The sequence below is a fragment of the Podarcis vaucheri genome, assembly GCF_965113315.1.
Source record: "Podarcis vaucheri genome assembly, chromosome: 6".
NCBI classification, from domain to species: Eukaryota; Metazoa; Chordata; class Lepidosauria; order Squamata; family Lacertidae; genus Podarcis; species Podarcis vaucheri.
Window position 1 is genome coordinate 59,949,836 of NC_138764.1, and position 22,429 is coordinate 59,972,264.

A 22,429-nucleotide genomic window follows, 5' to 3' on the forward strand; every position below is an offset into this window, starting at 1 on the left:
CTGGCCCGTTTGGGCAGGGGTACCTTTACCTTTACCTTTACCCAGATGTTTGGGATGCGGGTGGCACTGTGGGTTAAACCACAGAGCCTAGGACTTGCCGATCAGAAGGTTGGTGGTTCGAATCCCCGCGACGGGGTGAGCTCCCATTGTTTGGTCCTTGCTCCTGCCAACCTAGCAGTTCGAAAGCACGTCAAAGTGCAAGTAGATAAATAGGTACCGCTCCGTTGGGAAGGTAAATGGCGTTTCTGTGCGCTGCTCTGGTTCGCCAGAAGCGGCTTAGTCATCCTGGCCACATGACCTGGAAGCTGTATGTTGGCTCCCTCGGCCAATAAAGCGAGATGAGCGCCTCAACCCCAGAGTCGGTCACGACTGGACCTAATGGCCAGGGGTCCCTTTACCTTTACCTTTACCCAGATGTTTAGAAAGTTTGTGCGAATTTTTAATTTGAATTTATTCTATTCTTGCTTTAACTGTCTGCTTTAAATTAAGGTTGCAAGTTTTTAAAGTTTTTTATTGTTTTATCTTTTCTGTAAACCGCTTTGAGTTTTTTTCTACAATCAAGTGGTATATAAATTTCACAAAACAAACAAACCTGCCATTCCTGATCTACAGAGGTTGCCAAATTTCATGGGTGACCTTGGGCTAGTCCCTCTCATTAGGTCTTACCTTTGCAAGGTTGCTGTGAAGATAAAATGTGGGAGGGGAGCAAGACATGGATGCCACCCTATGCTTCTTGAAGAAATGGCAACACAAAATCCTAACACCCACCCTGATGGGACCTACAACAGGATACTGCTGTGCAGAATAATCTTTTCCGCATTTCAGTCATGGCCTCCTCCTCATACTCCAATCTTTTTCCTCTCCCATCCCACATGGTTTTCCATTGGCTGTCTCTCCCTTCATCCCCCTGCTAATGGTCAGTCATTCTTCCACAACCTTAGCATGCTTAGTCTTCATTAGGTTTTTGGGGTGGGGGAATGCCCTTCCCACTTAAGGTCCCCCTCCCATGTTTTTTGCACATTAGTGAACTCTGCTATTCCCCTGAACCTGCTTATTCTTTCCCTCTTGTGTATCACTGGTCCCATTGCAGCTACATACAGAACAGCACTCGCAGTCTGAACATGGGCAATAGGAGGAACAGCCACCATAAAACACAGACAGGTGTAAGGAGAGATGCAGCAGTTGCACTCGCAGCCCGCTCCCTCTTTCATCTTCTTCCCCCACCTGTTAGACCAGCAGTCGGAGAAGGAGATTAATGAGAGAGACCAGGAAAGCAACGGCGGCGTGGGAGGTGCCTTAAAGCACTCTAAAGCATGGGCGCGGTCTTCAGGCTGAAGCCTGGCAAACTGAACAGAGGGAGAGTGGCTGGAGTTTCCCTTAGGAATAAAGAAGAACCGGCTTTAACTATGATGCACATTCATTTTTCCTGAAGCCACACTGCAGCACACCCAGCACAAAGCCAAGGCAGTAATCCGGGACTCTTACAATTCTGCTGTTAATTTGCATGGAGGAAAAAAATGGAGCTCCTTTGTTTTGCAGGCCTTATTACTCCCTCTCTGCACCGCCAAGAGCTTTGTTTAAGATCCACCCAAATCCATCTCTACCTGTCTAGGCAGCAGTCGTTTTAAAGGGCCCTCAGAGAGCACGATCCCTCCTGCGCCTGCGGTGAACTCAACAAAACAAATTGCTTGATGTGGGTCCCTGCAAGTGAGTTGTATTAATAGCTGGCAAAGCCCTCGTGCGTGGCCCATGTACCAACTCTATTAGCAAGGCTGATTCCCCACAGGCAGAAGGGGCAGGCGATGCCTCCCTGTGCTCACAGGATAAATGGGAAGAAATAACGGCACCGCATATTCTGCCGAAGCTGAGCATCGCTTCAGGCATCCTCTGCTTCCCAGCATTTTCCCCCTTGTTCCATTGCGATGGTGCATATAGTGACCCCCTCCCTCCAAAACAGCCCTCTGGATATGGTGTTTTGAAGGCTAATATTCTCAAAAATCTAGATGGTAGGCCACATCCCATTTTTGAACTAGTTCAAAGAATGCAGGTGGGAATAAATGCATCCCAGCCTCGCCTCTGACATCCCATCCCCGCCAGCCACACCCAAGACAAGATGGATGGAGATTCTTCATCTATTTGCCAGGATGTGCTTAGAAGCCCTCCTTGTGGCTGGGAACTCTGGCTGGGCATGGTTCTGGATCACAGAAACCTTCTGAGCATCTTCAGCCAAATGCATATGTAATCTTCCTTCAGACAATGTGGGAAGGAAAAGAGATGTTGAGGGCAGGCCAGTCCGATATCCCCTCCACTATTTCTTCCCTACCAGGAGTGCTGGTGAAATTTGCTATGAGCTGGCCAAGCCTCTAACTCAGGGGTCAGCAAACTTTTTCAGCAGGGGGCCGATCCACTCTCCCTCAGACCTTGTGGGGGGCCAGACTATATTTTGGGGGGGAAAGAAGAACGAATTCCTATGCCACACAAATAGCCCAGAGATGCATTTTAAATAAAAGGACACATTCTACTCATGTAAAAACACCAGGCAGGCCCTACAAATAACCCAGAGATGCATTTTAAATAAAAGGACACATTCTACTCATGTAAAAACATGCAGATTCCCGGACCATCTGCGGGCTGGATTGAGAAGGCAATTGGGCCGCATCCAGCCCCTGGGCCTTAGTTTGCCTACCCATGCTCTAACTGGCCTGTAGTCTTGCTTGCAGGATTTCCCCATACCTTGGTACCAAGAATCAGATTACATCCCTATTTTCCATGCAATCTTAGGATGACAGAAAAGGGCTACACTAGAGGGTCTGGATACAAAGAACAGGAACAGACCTCGCCTTGTGGTATTTCTGCACAGCTGGTACCTACAGAATTGCTCTAGGCAGAACACGGTTGCTGCAGCCAGTACAGATCTGCCATGGGCCGAAAAGAAGTTTTTTGGCTCACAAGCTGCTTCTCTCTTTTCACAAGATGCCCTCTAGCAAGAATCCTGCCCATGCTGTGGGCAACTTCTTCCCTCCCTCCTTCCCTCCCTTCCCACGGCTCAGTCCCCAAAGGAGGAAGTTGGTTTTGCTCAGCGACTCCTAGGGCAGTTTGCTTACCGTGACTGTTTTTATTCGCCCCAGTTGCCGAGTGCAGCTCCAGCCTGAACGGTTTATTAACAAAGTGCACTGCTCCCCATCATCGCAAGGCTCCATTCCGCACCACTGTTTGTTGACAATGATCTGGGCTGCCGAACGTAGCCAGGGAGGTAAGGAGGAAGGAAAGTATGGAGAGAGAGAGGCAAAAAGGGACAAAAATTAAGCACAGGTTTAACAAGAACCATGGATAAAACGTGAGATTTGGCTTTTTCATATGTCAATTTCATAGTGCAATTCTTTACTTATTTTTATATTTATATCCCACCTTTTCTCCAAAGAGCTCAAAGGGGTGTTCCCTCTCTATTTTTATCCTCCCCACATTGCTGTTCGGCTGAGAGATTATGACACATGAGCTTCATGGCTGAGTGGGGATTCAAGTGCTGCTCTCCCATGTTGCAGGCCAACACTCTAACCATTGTGCTACACTGCACCACGATAAAGGTGCAGTTAACCAACTGCCCTCCCAAATGAGTATGTTTTCTCCCCACCAGCGAGATCACCTCCTCCATTTCATGGGAGTGGGATTCCACAAAACAGGTTAGCATGCCTGCACATACTAACTACTTACTTAAACAGAGTGAGGTTTACTTCTATATAAGCACGCATATCGTGGCACTGTTAAGACATGCGGTATTTTGCTCATCATTGAGAAAGGCCCTTTGAAACAGAGTACTGGAAGAGGAAAAGGGGGGAACAGAGTGGAAATGAAAGCAAAGGAAGAGGGAAGGGGGAAAGGGAGAGTGGATCAAATCTATGAAGCTTTATGATGTGGTCATAACACCCCCTAACGTGAGAAAACAGGCCACCTGTGAGCTCAGAATAGCCTCATATTCGCCACATGTACCAAACACCCACCCACAGGCGGGGGACACCTTCCCACACACACATAGCAACACTAGGTAGCATGTCACTGTTGCACAATCTCAGCACATTACAACACAAGGTAACACATGCCCACACGCCAAAGCCTCAGGGAAGCTTCTTGTAAGGCCTTAAGGTCCAAGAGAGAATCCAGTGCATTTTTGTTTTTTTTTTACACAGTAGCTCCCAAAATATGATCAAGTAGCTTCCTAGAATGGGGAAGTAATGATTTTGTGGAGCCAAACCATTTCTGTGCAGTTCAAGACCAGGTTACCCTCAGTCTCAGAATCCAAAACACATGGCTATTTCCCTGAGGTTTTCTTTTTTCTCCCCAGACAGGCCAAAGCTTTTCTGATCACTCTAGTTAATGGATATCAGCAACAGCAAGTGTATTCTCAGGACCTGCTAACTAGGTCCTATTCTCTCTCTCTCTCTCTCTCTCTCTCTCTCTCTCTCTCTCTCTCTCTCCCCCTCTCTCCCTCCCTCCCTCCCTCCCTCCCTCCCTCTCTCCCAGCTTATCCACATTTACCTTTCCTCTGCTCTTTCTAGTTTCTAGGCACAGCCTGCAATTTAAACCTCTGTGTCCAAGCACACCCCCCCCTTTTCTTTTCTTTTTGCTCCAGAGCTTTCCCCATGGAAACCCACTCTTTAAAGCTCAATTGGAGCAAACTTCAATCCAAGTTGATGTTTGCTCAGCACAGAGCCTTAAGGTGCAGACGTCCGCCTGGAAAGGGCAGGGCAAAAGCTAAGTGTGGATAAACTCTGCTCCCCTCTCTCTTACTCTCTCCTCCAGAACTTTTGTTGTCCAGTGTTTTAAGTTACAATAAAGCCTCCACACAGATAGTGAGTGGCCCTTCTCCCAGAGATTGCCTCTGTCTCCTCAGATGCTCACAGCAGAGAAGAAGAAGCAGTGCTTCTTCAAACAAGCTGATATCCCACCTGCTATAGCACACAGCCCATGAGGTTACCTAGCGATGGATGGAAAAGAAGGAAACAGTGAACAAGCGGAGCAACAGAATGAGAAGCAGAGAAGCTGCACACTCTTCTTTAGTTGCAGAGCTTTTAAAGAGATGGGCTTCCTCTTCAGGCGGGCACCTAGAAATGCTAAGCACCGATAACTGCTTTACAACAACATGCTTATCAGAAGAGGGCTTATGTATCTCCTCAGAGTGAGAGGGGGCTCTTGAAGCACGCAGATGGAGCAGCACTGCACATCAGTCCAAACCCAAGGGTAAGGAGCCTTTCCCAGCCTGAGACCCACTTTCCCTCCTGGGCAACTTTCCTGAGGCAGCAGGCTAGTTGTGGGTGGGGCCAAAGGCAAAAGTGGGAAGCATGAGGCATTATCAAGGACACATTCCAGCCAGGCAAAAACACTCAAGGGGGTTGCAAAGCAAGGTCAGTAGGAGATGTGGCTGGTGATGGGTTGTGGCCTAGGAAGAGTCCCTGAGGCCAGACAGAGAGGCTTGGGGGCCACATTTGTCCCCCAGGCTTGAGGTTCCTCACCAAAACTGAATGTAATAACTTTATTCTTTTTATAACTCTATTGGATCTTAGTTTTGACTAGAAAACCCTCAGCTGGTTAGTTTCAGCACCCCTGGCAGAGACCTATAGATTTAGAGTGGGGGGAAAGACAGCAGTCCCTGCTAGCATTGGAGAGTTCACAGAGACTGTGATGTATATCAATAGGAGAGCACCAAGAAGCCTCAACATTTCTCTCCACGTTTAAAGATGTTCTTATTCCTTGTTGGACCTGATCCACAGATATTTGGAACAATCAACTGAGGGAGAAGGAGACCTTGCTCTCTTACCATCCACACATGCAGGTTTTGCTCTCGTTGTTCCAGCCACTTGACCCCTCCGGCAAGCACACCGCGCTGTCTGCCTGGCGATCATCCTCTTGGGATGGCTCATATCTCTGTCCAATGCTGTGATTTCACACGTTCCCACCTCCAGCTCCTTTCCTGCAGTGAGAGATTGGGAAATGAGACAGACTTAATCCCAGCAGAACAGGAGAAGCACGCAGCCTGTTTGCCAGAGCAGGACATGAGAAGTCAGGCCTCTTCGGCTAAAGAGGCAGCCTAAAATGACTCCGCGCCAATTGAGTATGCACACACTACATTTCAAATGCAACCACTCTCCATGAAACACTTTTCTGCATACGTGTACACTTTTTTTCACCGAAAACAAAAATGATTCTATTGGTTCTGCATCTTCCAGTTTTGGCAATCAGCCAAGAAGATAAAAATCATGCCGAGAATAGAGACACCTTCCAAGAAATGTGAATCCCTTTCTTTAAGTATGTTAATGACCAAAGACTTTGTTATACCAGTCACTCAATATTTTCAATGAAGAGGTTATGTTAAGCATTATGTTTCAATGTTGAATATGTAAGTTTACGTCTAGAGCCAATGGATAGAATGAACACCATTAGATGTACTGCTGGATAAGTGCTTATCAGTGGTTCTTGTATTTATAATAATAATATAATAATAATTTTTATTTTTAGAAACCAATAAAAAATTGTTTGTTTGTTTTAAAAAAAATTACACCAGGCCTGTACAGTTCCAGCAGCCTGGTTACCCTGATGCTGAGAGGAACCCAGCCTATCTCCATAGGATAGCTAGCAATGTCCCAAGTCACTGGACCAAATTCAGCCATTCTGCATAGCTAAGCTTTGTGACCTGCCACTAGATTCTCAACATGCTGAATCCATTCCTCCTCTCACTAGTCCCCCTGGGGATGGAATCTGGAAGTTTGGAAGAATCACACTTCTTCTTTTTTACACTATATATGAGGCTGAAACGACGAGCCAACAGTCCAGGGGGTGAAATTCAGATGAGAAGCTGAACCCAGACACTCAACAGAAGGTTTTATCTCCTTTACAAAGGCTGTAAAGCGCTTGGGATCTCAAAGCAGGGACTATCGCCAGCCATGCACCCAAGTGTTTTACCTGGAGAGCCACCTTTAGCCAGCACGGGGATTCCCAAAGCCCTTTTGTTCTTCTCTCCACTTTTTGGCTCAGGGGATGCCATGCAGGGGCTGGGCAGTAGCAAAACACCCTCACGTTCACCTTTTCCCATTTAAATGGGTTGGCCTCACACAGACTCACTGCTTGTGTAGCAAGCATGCAAGAGATTGCTCCTATGGATTCTACTTTGTCTTTGCCACCTATCTACCTGGGCAGGCCAGCAGGCTGGCCTTCCTACCCGCCTGCCTGGCCACCCTGATAACAGCATGTTCCAACTGTTTCCTTCAATCTCTATATACTCTTCTTGCTGCTTGCTGCACTATCAGCTGTTATCCAGAGCAGGGAAACAGAATGCAGATCTACTGGGCCTGCAGGCTCATAAACCCCTTATTGTTACTTCTTGTGCTACCGTCTGTCCGAATTCCTTTTACTTTCTCCCTAAGCCTTGAGTATAATATACTCAAGATATGTATCTCCACATATCTATATCTATAACCTGCCCCTTTGAATAAGTTGAAAAGCCCCTCTGCTTCCCTATTAGATGGGCAACACCACTTTCTCATTTCCTCCCATCTTCTTCAGTGGCATTCATGTGACGGAAGTGCATGCGATCACTGGGATTTATACCGGCACATGCAACAGCCTTTTCATATTTATTTGGACTGTAATATATACATTCAATCTCCAGCTCCCTGTTCTCTCACTCTCCTAGAGAGAGTTATTTGTTATCTGAATAAGTAGATGTGAGCGGCTGAGACATTTCTATTAGAACTGCATTCACTGGGTATGATTTACCTTGCTGCATGCTCTGCTATGCCTTTTCCTGCTTATGATGACTTGGGGACTGATCCTGCCTGGCCTGCTCAGTGCTACTGACATCAGCAGGGAACAGACTCGTAGTAACTTTGCTTTAAATAACTCCTTATCGTCAGCATATCCAAGTGCCACAAGTTACTCACATTGGGATGTTTCCGTGCCCCCATGTGGCTGAGGGAGCTGTTTCACACAGCGGTTGTGTTTCTCACAGCCCAACTGAATGTAAAGTGTGATGAACAAAACACAGGCTCCTGATTTTAGAGCAGGTATGGGCCAAGTATCGCAGCCAGTCAAGGACCCACAGTAGACACCCCAAAGTCTTAAGGAGTCTGCACCTGCCCATCACGTCTTACAAGTTTGCTTGTAAGCAACTTTTCAAACAGATGCTGGAGAGTCCCCTTGATAGAGATGGGGAAATCTGTCAATTTCAGGGTTTGTTTTTTCCCCAGTTTCCAGTTTTTCCACATTCAGTTCCTCATATTCCTGCATCAATTTCTGAATAATCTTTTAAAATCAAGTCCTCATGAGAATGCAGCAGCATTTCAGCGCAAATTTCTAATGCGTGTAGGCAAATTTGCCTTGCAGTGCGCACAATTTTTCCTGACATTATAATTTTTGTATGCTATTTTCACATATGCATTTTTACCCACACTTTATTCTAATGCATACTCTTTTTTTTGTACACCTTTCTTGGCTGGAGAACAGCCTGGCAAAATATGAAGAAGTGCGGATTTTGAAGGATAGCTGAGTTTCAGTTTGCGTACTGTTTGTAACATTGTGAATGAGGTAGGCTTTCCAGCAGGGTTGGCTACACCACTTCATCCAGACAGCCCTGGTCTCACTCTGCCTCCCAGCAATGCTGCTGCCAGGAGGCTACTGTTGCAGCCCTGCCCCGCTTGGCAAGCTGCTTCAGCTACCAGCAATGTGTCCTGCAATATCTATGCAGGCATTGCAAGGAATGCTGCCCCCTTTAAGATTGCCACTTGAAGCAACAAGGAGGCATGCCTACAGGAAAGTACGTTTACTTGTGATTAGGCACCCGAGCCTGCTATCTGCTATCATTCAAGCAGTGCAGGGGTGGGGTTAGATTGGCCTAAGGGCCAGGTTGCCTTCTGGACAGCCTTCCAGGGGGCCAGTGGTGGGCAGGGTGACAGGCAAAAGTAGATGCATCAATAAATGCTAGTTTTACCTTTGTACCGTGGACCTGTTTCTTGACACATATGCATCTCTATCCATCATCCGTCTAGGCAAGGAAGGTAAGAGCTCTGCCTGGCAGAAACACTCACAGTGTGTGTATGGCAGGGCTGGTAAGGGGTGTGGCTTGGGAAGAGGGCATGTGGCCTGGGAAGAACCTCAGGGGCCAGGAAGCTAAGTGTGGAGAGCTGAGGTTCTTCATCCATGAAGAAGTGAATTTGTCCCTGGCATGTATTATAATCAAGAAAAGGAGGGGGGAGAGGAGGGAGGAAAGAGGGACAATGAGAGAGGAGGGACAAATCAAAATGGAAATAAAACAGGGGGAAAGGCACCACTCTGGAAAATATTGATTGGAAGGAAGAAAGAAGGGGAAACGCTTCAACTTCTTTAACTGCCTGAGCAAAGAGGTGATTAAAGCACATTAAGGGATAGCTGCCATGTTCTGTGATCTCAGAAATATGCCCTAAAGTGTAGAAAGGCAATTATCATCCATGTCAGTGATTGCAAAAGTAGAAACAGACGGTACAATTTATTCCAAGCTAATTCTTTCTGGAATAAAAATGGTTGCTTTTTAACACCCGGTTCCCTAGTTTTCTGGGTACGCTAATTGCTGAACGCTCTTTTCTCCCAATTTGCTTAATATCAATGGAATGCTTTGTCACCTCGGAGTCTCAGCACCATCACTCTACTAATGCGTTTCATTTTTACATCCTTCTTTATCTTCACATGAATTGATTTGGCATTGTGGGGCTGGAAGGGATCTGAAAATGATCTATAGCAACCCTTAATGCACCAACCACATCACACGTGAGCCCACCAAGAGAGTAACAGAGCATCTAAAGCAGCAGTGGGCAACAGTAGCAACAGGTTGCTGCCTACCTGGCTGGGGTGGTGGTGAGGTTAAGCAACAGGGTTGCATCATCAGGACTGCTGGATTGGCTCCCATCAATGCAACCATGCAGGCCCAACCTTACCTATGCTCCAGGAAAGTAGAAGTCAGGTTCTGTCCCACCACATAGGCTTCAAGTGATGGGCTCTGCTAGATAATTTGCCATTTTGAGGCAGATCAAGGTTTTCTGGTTTCCAGTTGTTTAATAACAGAAGGAACAAAAAGACTCCCCCCCATTAGGCTGTTAGGAGTCCCTGATCTGTAGTATTTCAGATGCAGACTTCAACACATGGATCATCCCACTGGATGGCTCATGGGGAGGCAATACGTCACTGGCTCCACTGCCTGAGCCACCCTTTTGTAGCTGGCTCCGCCTTCCTGGTATTTTGCACCTGGCTCTGATTGGTGGACAGCTTTCGGGGTCTATTAAAAAAGAAATCAGATCCCACAAACCTAAAGTCTGCCCACCCTTTACTTAATCTATAATGCAAGTGGAGAACTGAAAGTGGAGAACTGCTCATTTTATGGAAGATGCTTTGCAGAGTTTCAATACTAGTTTAGTACTGATTTGATAAAGAGGTTAAGAGTTTCCGAGGCCCTGGTTCAGATCTCATATTGGCCACAAAAGCAAGCCTTGATCCTTTATAGAGGTGAAGGGAATAATATCTCTTCACTTCACGGGTTTCCTCCTCTGTGCTAGCTCTGGGGGAAGGGGAAGCTGCATTTCTCCATCTCTGGATATGTATTTTTCCGCTATTTGTAAGCATAATCAACAGTTAGCACTTGTGTATATCTCTCTACATCTGCAGAGTATGGCATTAAACTGGACTCACAAACCCTCATGCAACTCATCTAAAGCAAGCATGAAATATTTATTATCTCCCTTGGGTAAAATGGCAAGCCAAAAATAGCAAATTTTAGCTTTGGGTCTACACTTGACTCAGAGATTTTATTGGCATCTCTCCACCCACCACCTATTTGGCTGATCAAAGAGAAGCTCGAACAACATATGAAGTATGGTTTGCTCAAAGCAAAAAGGCATTAAGCAGGAGCTTTAATTCACACATTGCCGCACCATGCTGAAACGACATTAAATCCCTGTGTAGTTTGTCATGTACAACAATTCTACTGGAACTTTCTGCTTTTTTCTTCTTCTAAATTTCACATCTGTGGAATTCCCTCCCATTAGAAATCAGGCAGGCACCATCCCTGCTTAAGTTTCAAAAGCTGAGTTAAAATGGTTTTATTTCAGGAGACCTTTGTACTATGAATATTGTTCTAATGTTTCCATTTTCTGATGTTTCAATACACGTTTTCCATGTTACACATTGTACATGAGCTGCTTTGAGACAGCTACTGAAATGTGGAGGATAAATTCCTGAAATAAACTAACAAACTTTAGTCTTGGCTGAAACTGGAGCAGAGTTAAGCATTTACACAGCATACATTTCACTTTACAAGAGCAAACCTCTTTTGCAATGGAGGCATTCCTGGTCTTGCGCACTTTCAAAAGTCCTGAAAAACACAACCATGGCACATATTGAACAAGACTGTATTAGAGGGAAATGAGCAGTCATTGTCACTCTTCCTGATTTTGTTTCCAAAGCCATTGATTCTTTGTCACAGTATATTAAGTTTAGCCTAAAACAGGAGTGGGACACTTTCTGTCCACATGCCTAATGAGGCCCAGAAGGGGTCCTAATTTGGCCCACAAAGCCATTTTCCCCAAACAGTGCCCACTTGCCTGTCATCTTACGTGACATCAGGTGTAAGGGAGGTAAATGCATGACTGGCTGCCATTACAGTCGTACCTCTGCTCCCGAATGCCTTGGGGTTGAACATTTTGTCTCCCAAATGACCAAAAACTAGAAGTTGTTGTTCCAGTTTTCAAATGTTCTTTTGGAAGCAGAACGTCCAACAGGGCTTCTGCAACTTCCGATTGGCTGCAGGCGCTTCCTGCAGCCAATCAGAAGCTGCATTTTGGAAGTCGAACATTTTGGAAGTCGAACAGACTTCCGGAACGGATTCTTTTCAACTTCCGATGTACGACTGTATCTCTCAGCACCCGTCAATCGAGAGGTACTGAATGACAGTGCCTCTGACGTCCATCAACGACAAGGCCCTTTCAACTTGATACCTGGCATAATAATGAGGTCAGGTGACTGACAGTTGGGTGGCCCTGCCCACCGGTCATAGAAGGGTCATAGGGTGGGGCAAGGAAGGATCTAGCCCACCCGCCAGATCCAGTTCCCCACTCATGATCTAGCAGGTAAAGCCCAATCTGCACATTTAAAGCAGTATCATTCCACTTTAAACAGCCATGGCTTCACCCAAAGCATCCTGGGAATTGCAGTTTGTTAAGGGTGCTGAGAGTTGTTAGGAGTCCCCTTTTTCTCTTCACAGACCTATAATTTCCCAGAGTTCCCTGGGAAAAGGGACTGCTGGAGAAACCGCTCTGCGAATGGTAACTCTGTGAGAGGAATAGGAGTCTCTCAGCACACTTAAAAAATGATAATTCTCAGGATTTTTTGTGAGAAGCCATCCCTGTTTAAAGTGCTGTGATACTGTTTTATATGGGATGTAATACAGCTTGCCACTGAGTCTAAATGCAGACTTTACAACTACAACATTGAGCCGGTTGGGTTCCTTATTGCTTTTACTCTTCCGCCCATTTTGCTTAACATCCAGCCAACGAAGAGTTCTGAAGAACTCAAAACACTTGCTCTGTTTTGTGACGTTTTCCTCGGTCCGCCTAAAGCTATTGCCCAACTGTGGATTTCAGAATCTTTCTTATGGATCAATGCTGCTTCCATCTGTTTTATTTATTGCTGAATTCCAGGCAAAAATCACATAGCTAGTTTTGGATTTATGAGATTCTTCTTAGAATTTTCGCTATACAACACATCTAAAAGCAAGTCTGTTTGGGGTGTGTGTGATATGTACACACACTCACACATCCCAGCACTTGGTTTTCCTTGCCATGGAGGCATAGCAATGAACTGCAAGCAATCTCCACCTTAGCTGCTTTACAAACTGTCCAGTGAAAGAAGCTGTGCAGCAACCAGCCTTGTGGCCTATAACACACCTAGGGCTCTGGCATGGAGGCTGATAATTTGGCAGTGTCTTGCCTCTTGCATGCCTGTGATCAGCACTGAACTCATAGCTCCTGCTCGACTGGCTGAGGCTGCATCAACTGAATTATTGCATAAATGTTTGGTTTCAGTTGCTAATTGTGACATTATTTATGGATCCACATGGATATGCAAAGTGCCCCTCACATCCTGGTTTGCAGGAGGCCTGTCTTGGGAGCTCTCGGTGGAACGTTTACGCTGACAGTGCTCTTTATGTTTCTGGGTGAGCAAACATCAGCACAGGATTTCTTCTGCAGCTTCTGGGCTTGCAGAGCTATTTGTTACACAGCGTAAACTGGGGGAAAGTTAGTTGGGGAAAACCAAGGGCAACAAATCAGTTACTTAACAGGGCTCAGTGGATCTTGCACACACAGGAGGGGGGGGACCCAGGAAATGTTGGTTAGCAGCTACCCATGCAAATTGCCAACTGCTTCTAATAGTCTACTCCTTGTGTAATTCCTATTCATCACTCAGTGGTGCTTCATGTGGAGTGTTTCAGACACAAACATGGCTAGGATTTTCTGTGGTAAGTCAAAATGAAAATAGAAAATAGAAAGACATTGGGTTCCTCTTCTGGTAGATGTCTGCCAACCTGGAAAACTGAACTCCCCTTAGAAGCTATCATCTGAAAATGGGACCCTGAGCGAACCAAAACTGAACCACAGAGTTATTAATGGTGAACATGGGTGGGTCTTTTCCCCATGGGGGGGGGGAGACAGCCAAATGAACAAAGCATTTGTCTTCCTCTCCCAAAGTTGTGGGCTTGCGCCTTGTAAAGAGTTTTAGAAACCAGTTGCCTCCAGGGCACTCTTCTGTAAACAAATACCAAATCAAGTGGGCTGGGAAGTCAAAGAGGTGATATATCATTCTCTTGAGTGCAGAAAATCATAGCAACTAGTTTCTCATTAACAACCCAACCACACACAGGCCTAGGTGGCTCTTGCCTTTGGAAAATAATCTCTTTCAGGACCAAAACTGCAAATTTAATGGACTCTGGGACTTTCAAGGAGACCTCACTCATCACAGACCTCCTTCCTTTCCCCACTGGTAGTTTTTGCTTAAAGTAGGGGGTAGTACCACATTGGCTACCTGTGACTGAAGAGTCTTAGGACCAGAAAAAATAAGCTCTGCTGAAAGATAAGAATGGCAAGTTTGAGGGTCACTGTGTTTAGGCTGCAGAAAGAGACCCAGTTGTGGCAAAGTAATGTGTTCAGTATCACAAGTGAAAGCTAGTGACAGGATTGGAACCTGATCTTAAAGGAGACCAGACCATTTGCCGGTCTAGTATCGTCTACTGCAATTGGCACTGGCTCCCTATGGGCTCAAGCAGAAGCTTTTCCCATCACCTGATCAAGCTCCATGATGCATCTCAGCAACCAAATATCAATGAAACTGGGTTGATATATTAAGATAGCATGTCCTGAAGGTCACATATCCCTATGACTTAGTGTTCACTACACAAAGAAGCTCCTTTCTCTGTTCATCTCCTCTCTCCAAAAGCATCTCAATTAAGTGCATGTTGAGCATGTTGAAGTACTTAATCGTGAAAGTGAAATGGAATCCTAGAAATAAGCCAATGTCTAAATCAAATGTCTAAATCAAAACCAACAATGCAAAAAAACCCCTCTTCCTTAGACTGAGGTGCTTTCTCTCCCATGCAAGGCTTGCTACTTGGGCTACTCGGCCTAAATTTTAAAACTTTCTCCAACTGGACTGCAAGTATCAGATTAAATCAATCTTCAAACTCCATGCAGTAAACATGGTCATGTCACTTGCCACCCACAGCAGTATTGCTCAAAGAAGCTAGCAGCCAACAGACCTGAGCCCTTCCAGTAAAGGTTTGCTACGCAAAATTGTTCAGCCCACTAGAAAGGGTCAGTGGGAGATTACCCAGTGTGCTAAGAGCAACACAGCAGCCATGAACTGCCCCCATTAAACAAGGTGGGCACAGAAAATGAGTTTGATGCAGAGAGAATGTGAAGTCACAGGGAGGAATTCAGTGCAGCCCTAGGCAGATGGCTCCATTAGTGAAAACATTTCTGCTTGCTTCGTGGAATGAGCTGCCTTCTCCTTTCCCTGTTCTGGGGGTTCTCCTGCCTCAAACCATTTTGGGGAGGGTCACAGGAGGCATCCATGAGGAGGAGTGGAAAGTCGGATTGTGCTAGAGGAAGTTTCTGCTTGGAAGGGCCACTGAGTTGAATCCAGCCCATTGTGCATGCCCATGCGCAGATCTTCAGAAATGAGTCCACTGAACTAAGTGGGACTTACTCCCAGATTTGTGCATCTCGAGCTGCGATGGGAAACATTGGGCCTTCCAAAAGTTGTTGCATGGCCAAATATCAGGGATAATGAGAGTTGATATTCCAACAACTAAAGGGCCACAGGTTCCCCATCCCTGGTATAAAAGGTTGCAGCCTCAGATAAAGATTTAAACAGCCTACCTGAAGTCCTCCAGATCTCTACTTTCATGAAGGTTTCCCTTTTGTGTGTGTTTGTCAAGTGCAAATGTCTCTCTCCTGGCTAGAACCACCATTCTTCTGCCCTGGTCTTTGGCTCTTCAGGTTCTGAATCCTTCTTAGATATTTATTTTATTATTTCATAAAATTTATAAACTGCTCAATTGTAAAAAAAAACAAAAAACCACCTCAAAGCAGTTTACAGATATGAGAAATTTGCTACTTAAATCTCCTTCCAGGAGGATTGTTATTGCACATGTAGCTTGACTGAGCTTACAAATTTCGGCTTGAAGGCCCTCATTTTTCAATGGGCCTTTTTCCCACACAACTTTGCACAGAAGTAAAGCCTTAAAATTCGCTGTTTGCTCTTTTATTCAACCCTGCTGCCTCCTGTATGGAAAAACTGTAGGAAATGTATAGATTGTGTCTTATGCCTTTGAAATTTAAATTCTTCAAATGACCCACAGAAACCAGGGAAGGAAAACCTGGGATGGGTTGGAAGTGAGGTCAACAGTTCCTCATTCTTGCCTTTGTAGCTTTTTATAAAAGGAGAGGCTAGTGGAATGACCAAATGTGTTCTAGGAGTCTTGAGCCCTGATTTTAATTTGAAAGGACTCTCTAACTCATCTGTGAAAAGGTAACCCAGGCCGTGTCCCTTGGATAACCTGGGTGCCACTATGGCGCAGCATTTCAGCTAGCTTCCAATTGCTTGCTTTTGTTTTCTATGCCCATACTTGGGCTGGGGGTTTTTTGGTGGGGGGGGGAGGGAGTGGAATATGTAATGTGCTTAAAGCAATTCTGCCAGGGTGGGTAGGTGGGGTGGCCTACATCTTCCCTGCTTCAACATACCAACTGGCCTGAAGCTTACCAGGTGCTTTTATAAAATCCGAGGAGTCCTGGGTGCCTGAAAGGCCTTTCTGTCCAAATCCCTATGTGCCTTTCTGGTTCTGCTTGCTCTTTCCAACCTAAATAAAGGAGGGGTGATCATGGCCAAATAGGCAGGCATTTAGATTTGTTTTAACATGTTCTCCTCGCCAAGCAACCCCAGGATAACCCTCAGGACCTTAGACAGCGGCAATGATCCCTATTTAGATTACCCCAGCCTCATCGCAGAGTTCCGATTTGTGCATAGCCTTGGAGGCGGAATAAGGGAAGCTCCTTCCCTGCACTCTCTGCAAAGGCCATAAGGTGAAGTGGCGAAGTGGTGTATGAAACGGGCACGAACGTACCTTCCTTGGGTGGATGAGAATACAGGAGCCAGAAGAAGAGGAGGCAACAAAGTGTAGCACTTATCCCTGTAGACAGCTCTCTCCATCCGGCCAGCATCCTTATAGAGGTTTTCCCAGATGGGCCGGCAGATGGGCCAAAGAGGGTGGTGCCCCCTCTCCGCCCCCTAAATCCAGACGTTCACACAATCCAACTACCAGGGGGGTGTTTTCCTGGCACAGAGGGGCTCCAGCTGTGCCTGGAGCACAGCTGCATTCCCTTCACAGCAGAGCCAAGCGACAGGCAGTAGCAGCATCAGGCTTCTGAAGGGGGGGGGGCAGCTTCAAACTGCTACTTTACAGAGGCCCCGACGAGCTCCTTTTAGAATCCGGCGCTTCTCACCCCGAAGTCCAGAAGCGCCATAAGTCTTATTTCTCACAGGATCCCGAGGTGGGGGGTGGCGATGGAGAGAAATATCTTCTTTTTCACGTGCTCTCTCCCAAACTCCAGCCTCCCCGCTCGTCCTGGGAAAGAGGGCGCTCCAAAACCCCACGGGCACCCACTGAGTCGCTTGAAAAGTATCCCCGGGGTCGCAGCCGGAGGGAGCCACCCCTTTCCCGGGTGCCGGCGCAAGTCCCGACCGCCCTGCAGTTCGGTTCCGGACTTCCTCCGGGCCTTTCAGCTCCTCGGCGATTCAGCAGGCGCTGCGCCCGTTCCTGCGAGCACTTGGGCGCCGTTGGTCAGGCGAAACCCTCGCGGCGGCGCGCTCTCCTCCTTGCAGAAGAGCCCACCCGGGAGCAGATCGGCTCCTCGCCTGCGCCGCCGCTTGCTCCGCCGGCCTCCACAGCGCGCGAGGAGGACGATTCATCCTGGGATGCGAGGAAGAGCACGGGGGGTGGGCACGATGCGGCGGGAGTGGGCGCGCGGGGCGGGGGTCCTCAGCCAGAAGCTTCCGCACCCTTTTGGGGAAGGGGAGGGGGGACACGCGCGATTCCGGGTGTGGACGCGCGTCGCGGCTCTCCCTCCAAGCGTGCCGGCGAAGGCGCGGGGCCGCCGCGGCTACCTGTGGCAGGGCGCCTTCCCAGGACCCGGCCGTCGGCTGGCGGCGTGATCTGTCGGGGTGTTTTTGCGCGCGCGCGCGCGCGGGGCGGAGGAGGGGTGACGAGTCGATCCGAGGGATCCGATGTGTGTGTTCCAAATGTGCATACACAGAAAGATACCCGAGCAAGATCCGGAGCTGGGGCTCGCAATAACCGCCCGCCTTCTCTTTTTCCACGACGCAACACGGCCTCGCCACACACACGCGCGCACGGGGAGAGAGAGAGACTTCCCGGCTCTCCGCAGCAGGAGCGGGCGGCACGTTCCCTGTGGCGGAGGAGCCCCGGCGCCAAGCCGAGTCCGACCGAGGGCTGCGGCAGGAGCCTCGCCTCCTTCACTTTTGCTCAGGCCGGAGCGGCGGCGCGGGAAGAAGCGCCTCCGGACTCCCCTGCGGAGACACCCCGAGGGGCATCTCTCCGCTCCCGCGCCGCGCTGCCGCCTCCTCCGCCTCCTGCTCCTGCAGGGTGCCGGCGATCCCCGCGAGAATCAGCCCCCCCCCTCCACTGCTGCTGCTGCAGCGGCAGCTTCTCGCCAGCCGGGGGTGGGCAGTGCCTGCGCCTTCCTCCTCCTCGTGCAGAGAAAAAGATCCGGGGAAAGTTTTTCTCTCGGCGATGGGCTCTCCTGCACTGCCTGGCGCCCCGAAACGGCGGCACCGGCAGCAGCGCCTGCCTATCCCTTTGGCCGCGGGCCGCCCTCTCAGACGGAGACCACCTGCTCTGAATTCTCCTTGGCGGAGTGTCTCCCTCCGCTTAACCCCTTCCTCGCCGCGCGCCCGGGAGCCGCTGCCTGTCCACCTGATCAGCTCGCCGCCGCCGGGCTGCCGCATTCCCTCGCTCGCGCGGCGCCTTTTCTCGCTCGCTGCTCCGCTCAGGCCGGATAAGAGTCCGGCTTAGAAGCGGGGAGTGCGCCCTCCTCCTCCCCTTAGAGAAAGGTGAAAACCGCAGGGCATGCGGGGGGGGCGCGATCAGGCAATGCCGCATTTATGCGCTTTCATATCCATCCCGGACAATTATGGAGGGGCTGGAAAGGGCGGCTGGCCGTGCGCTCACCGAGAGCGATTCGGCTTCTCGCGCCGGGTTCCCTCGCTCGTGGGATCGGCGCCGGATTGCCGCGACCCCGCTCCCCGCCAGGCCCGTGTGGCCTTTGGGTACTGCCCCCGAAGGGACAGCTGCGGAAACCGACGCCGCGGCGCACAATGCGCAGAAGCCGCGGGACAGGATGCCGGACGAGCTGCTTCCAGAGCTGTGCGGCTTGCCTGCTCCGCTGTGCTCGGCGGAGTCTCAGACCCGGGCGCCCGGGGCGGTGAGCGAGCGAGGAGATCTAGCTAGAGATTTTTTTTTGGGGGGGGGGGGAATCGACTGACTTGCCTTTGGGCTCCAGGCGACCTCCCCAAAAGGAAGGTGTTTGGCAGCCATGGAGGCCTCTCCAGTTCTCTGGGGGCTGCTGGCATGCCCTAGCCTAAGGCGCCCATGGGGGCATTCGCTGCCCTAGGCAGACACGCAGGCAGATTCTGCGGGAATCGGCCACCGCACTCACGGCTGTGGCTGCCTCTGGCTTCCCGCTTCATGCAAAAGTAGTACTTGTGTTTTCGCTTTCATCTGGGTTGCTTCCATAGGCTGGGCAAGAAGTGTGCGTGCGGGGGGGGGGTATTTCCGGGGAAAGCCCCTGCATGGAACCCTGAAGAGTGGCTGCCAGCCAGTCAGTGTAAAGCAACCTTCCCCAGTCTGATACTTTGGACCGCAACTAGGACAATTTGCCATACTGGCAGGGGTTGATAGGAGTTGCACTCCAGGCTGGGGAAGACTGTTTGGCAGCTTTATTTTCTTCCTATATTGCCAACTTGCTGCAGAGGAGGAAAGGGGTTACCTAGAGTGCCAGGAGGGCAGATCCAGAAGTCTGGTGGACCACCAGTAGAAGTCTGCAGGCCAGAGGTTTCCTGTATTAGTGTAAACAGTTCTAACCAGGTGGACCAGTAGTCTGACATATAGGCTGAATCCCTTTGTTCCAGCGTATTCCCCCATCCCCTGAAATATCAGATCCTGGTTTCTTCTGGAAATCCTGCACAACCTTCTGACATTTCACCACATGTAGATTAAAACATTTTCAGACCTATGTTTCAGACCATTCTGATTCATTATGTTTATATCCTCTCTCAGGGCAGTTCGTGTGTTTTTCTTCCTTCCTTTAATCCTCTCAATAGCCCTGCAAGGTAGTTTCAGCTGAGAGACAGTGACTAGCTCAAGGTCACAGAGGGTGCTCTCAGACTCTCATCATTTTCAGTCACATAGTGGCAACTTCAGGTTACACAATTAAAGTTGGTTATGAGGTCTTGCACAGCAAATCTTGAGTCTCCCCAAAATCAGACATTTTGCAATAAGGAAAGTGGTGAGAAAATGCACTTGGAAGTGTGGGATAACACTTGCTTTGATGTAACATCATCTAGCCTCCCTACAAATAAGACTGAATGTTCACTAAATAGCCAATGTCACCTAATCTCTTTGCAAACAATCAGGATGAATGTACAATAATCAAGTCTGAAAGCACCCCTAGTTATCTTGGGTGGGTGAGTGGGATCCATTGACACTAACCACTACACCACATTGTCTCTTAAAGATTGGCCCTTTCTCCTTTTTTTAATAATATGCTTAGGATGCTGAATTCTCTTGGAAGGATTCCTTTTTGTTTTGTTTTTTGGTCAGAATCATGGAAGATGTGCAGCACAGGTTTTTATTTTTTAGTTGTTGTTTTTTTACTTTCCATCCCTGCTGTTAAACAACAGTATCTGTTTGGGTCCCATCATTCCCCTTCCTAGACACACCGCCTTGCCTCCAGCGCTCAACTGTCAGAACTGCTTCTCGTTGCTCTTTCCAATTTTGGGTCGTTCCTGGGTTGAAAGGCTCTCTTCTAAAGACTTGTGCAACAATTTAGTTCCCTTCATTCAAATGCAGCAAAAGGAGCCTCTCCCTCGCCATTGGAGGCTTCTACTGTAATGAAAAGCCCCTGCGTTCTCTCTTGGCCCTCTCCTTTGATTTGGGGGAAATCAATACATGTGTTCCACCACAGCAGTGCCTGTGACTGGTTTGTTAACTATGAGGGGCCCTGAATGAATAGCACTCGGGCGGGTAATTTACCATCAGATCTGTGGGGATAAAGGGAAACCAATATAAATAGTCAGTAATAAAACTGTTTACTGACACTGGGCGTTCTTTAAATGAGATTTGTATGCAGGAGAGTACACCTCAGATAAGCTCTCCAGCTTACAGTTATTGACTCCCTTGTCCAGTGAAGCCGGGGCTATTATTAGCACCAGAAAGCTGGGAGACTCTGTCTTCATAATGCACCTGATAATATTAATAAGGAAGGCAACCATATCAGAGTTGAAAAGGAGCCGGCGCACAAGTCAGCATTATTAGTCCTGCTTAAAGAGTAATTGTTGAATGCTGTCAGGGCAGGCATTCTTTGCAAGGGGCAATGCACCAAGATCCATTAGGCTCCCATCGATTTTTCATCAGGAGCTAAGAATGGCCAGAGCTTCATGGGACTGGGACCAAAATGCAGACAGTGTGTGTGTGTGTGTGTGTGTGTGTGTGTGTTGATGCTCCCATTTACTGTGCCCTGCACTCATTGCATCTCCATTGCTGGGTTTTTAATCCATGCTCCCATGATGGTATCCACAATGCATATGTATCCTTTACTTCGTTATAAAAATTGGCTGTTTCTGATACACACATTTCTCAAACCATCTTCACACAGATTGCAAGTCCTTAAGGCATTCCTAATTCCTCTCTAGCCAAGGTGTGGACACCTTTGCATTGGGGTAAAGACATCCTCACCCATCAGTGACCCCCCAACAAATATGACACTAACAAATACATGCTGATGTGAGAAGCTAGGGGGGAAAGAGTTATGAAATGTGTGATGGGGCGGGGGGCAAAGAGCAACTTCACTGTGGTAATGTGAACACTGTGTGTGTGTGTGTGTGTGTGTGTGTTGTGGCCTTATTGAATGGATGAAACATTTTAATAAATTGCCTGCTTTGTCAGATTAATATTTCCAAGCAAGTATTAGGTGTAGCTGCCACAATCCCCATCATTATCTCTGTTTTATTATGGGTGGGGTTAGTTACGCAGGGAGGGAAGGTTTTCACTGATTTCCAGTGTCTAGTATATTTTCCATGCTTCTGTAAACTAATGGTGATGAAGATGAAGTCTAGGAGCCCCATTGATCAGGGATGGAGAAACTTGTTCATCCTGAGGCCCCACATTCCTTTCTGAGAAAGCTTCTCGGGAACCACATGAGAGTGGCAGGTAGGGCCAGAGGCTAAGGTGGATGGAAGAACAAATGGAGCAATCATATTACGTTTCTAAATTAGGTTGGTTTTTGTATGCACACCACTCACATGCCTCTCACTATCCTCCATCCAGAATTTAAGGACCATTCCAGCCCAGCAAACACACTCAATGAGAAAGCAAAGGAGAGCCAGTAAAGGGCTGTCAAGTTTTGACCCTGCACTACAGAAATAATATCAGAATCTCCTTATCTCCAGCAGTACTTGCTGTGGCCTCTTGGATTTGTGCAAGCTCTTGTTTCCCAGCCAGATGCCTTTAAGTGAAAGCAATATTTTCCACCAGAAGCTTTTCCTTTCAAAGGCTGCTGATGCTCCATGT

General features: G+C 48.0%; 1 protein-coding gene across 1 annotated transcript in view; it reads right to left on the bottom strand.

The window, feature by feature from the left end:
• The window catches only part of LOC309535315 (chemokine-like protein TAFA-5), a 29,645-nt gene extending 12,326 nt beyond the window's left edge, over positions 1 to 17,319 (bottom strand). Inside the window, exons 1-5 of the mRNA XM_082228266.1 lie at positions 16,688 to 17,319; positions 16,327 to 16,423; positions 11,340 to 11,386; positions 5,813 to 5,965; positions 3,105 to 3,232 (exon numbers count right to left, since the gene is read on the bottom strand). Of these exons, the coding sequence (XP_082084392.1) occupies positions 3,105 to 3,232; positions 5,813 to 5,965; positions 11,340 to 11,386; positions 16,327 to 16,423; positions 16,688 to 16,784 (522 nt within the window). The 5' untranslated portion in view covers positions 16,785 to 17,319. The remainder of the gene's footprint in view (positions 1 to 3,104; positions 3,233 to 5,812; positions 5,966 to 11,339; positions 11,387 to 16,326; positions 16,424 to 16,687) is intronic.
• Positions 17,320 to 22,429: the final 5,110 nt, after the last annotated feature.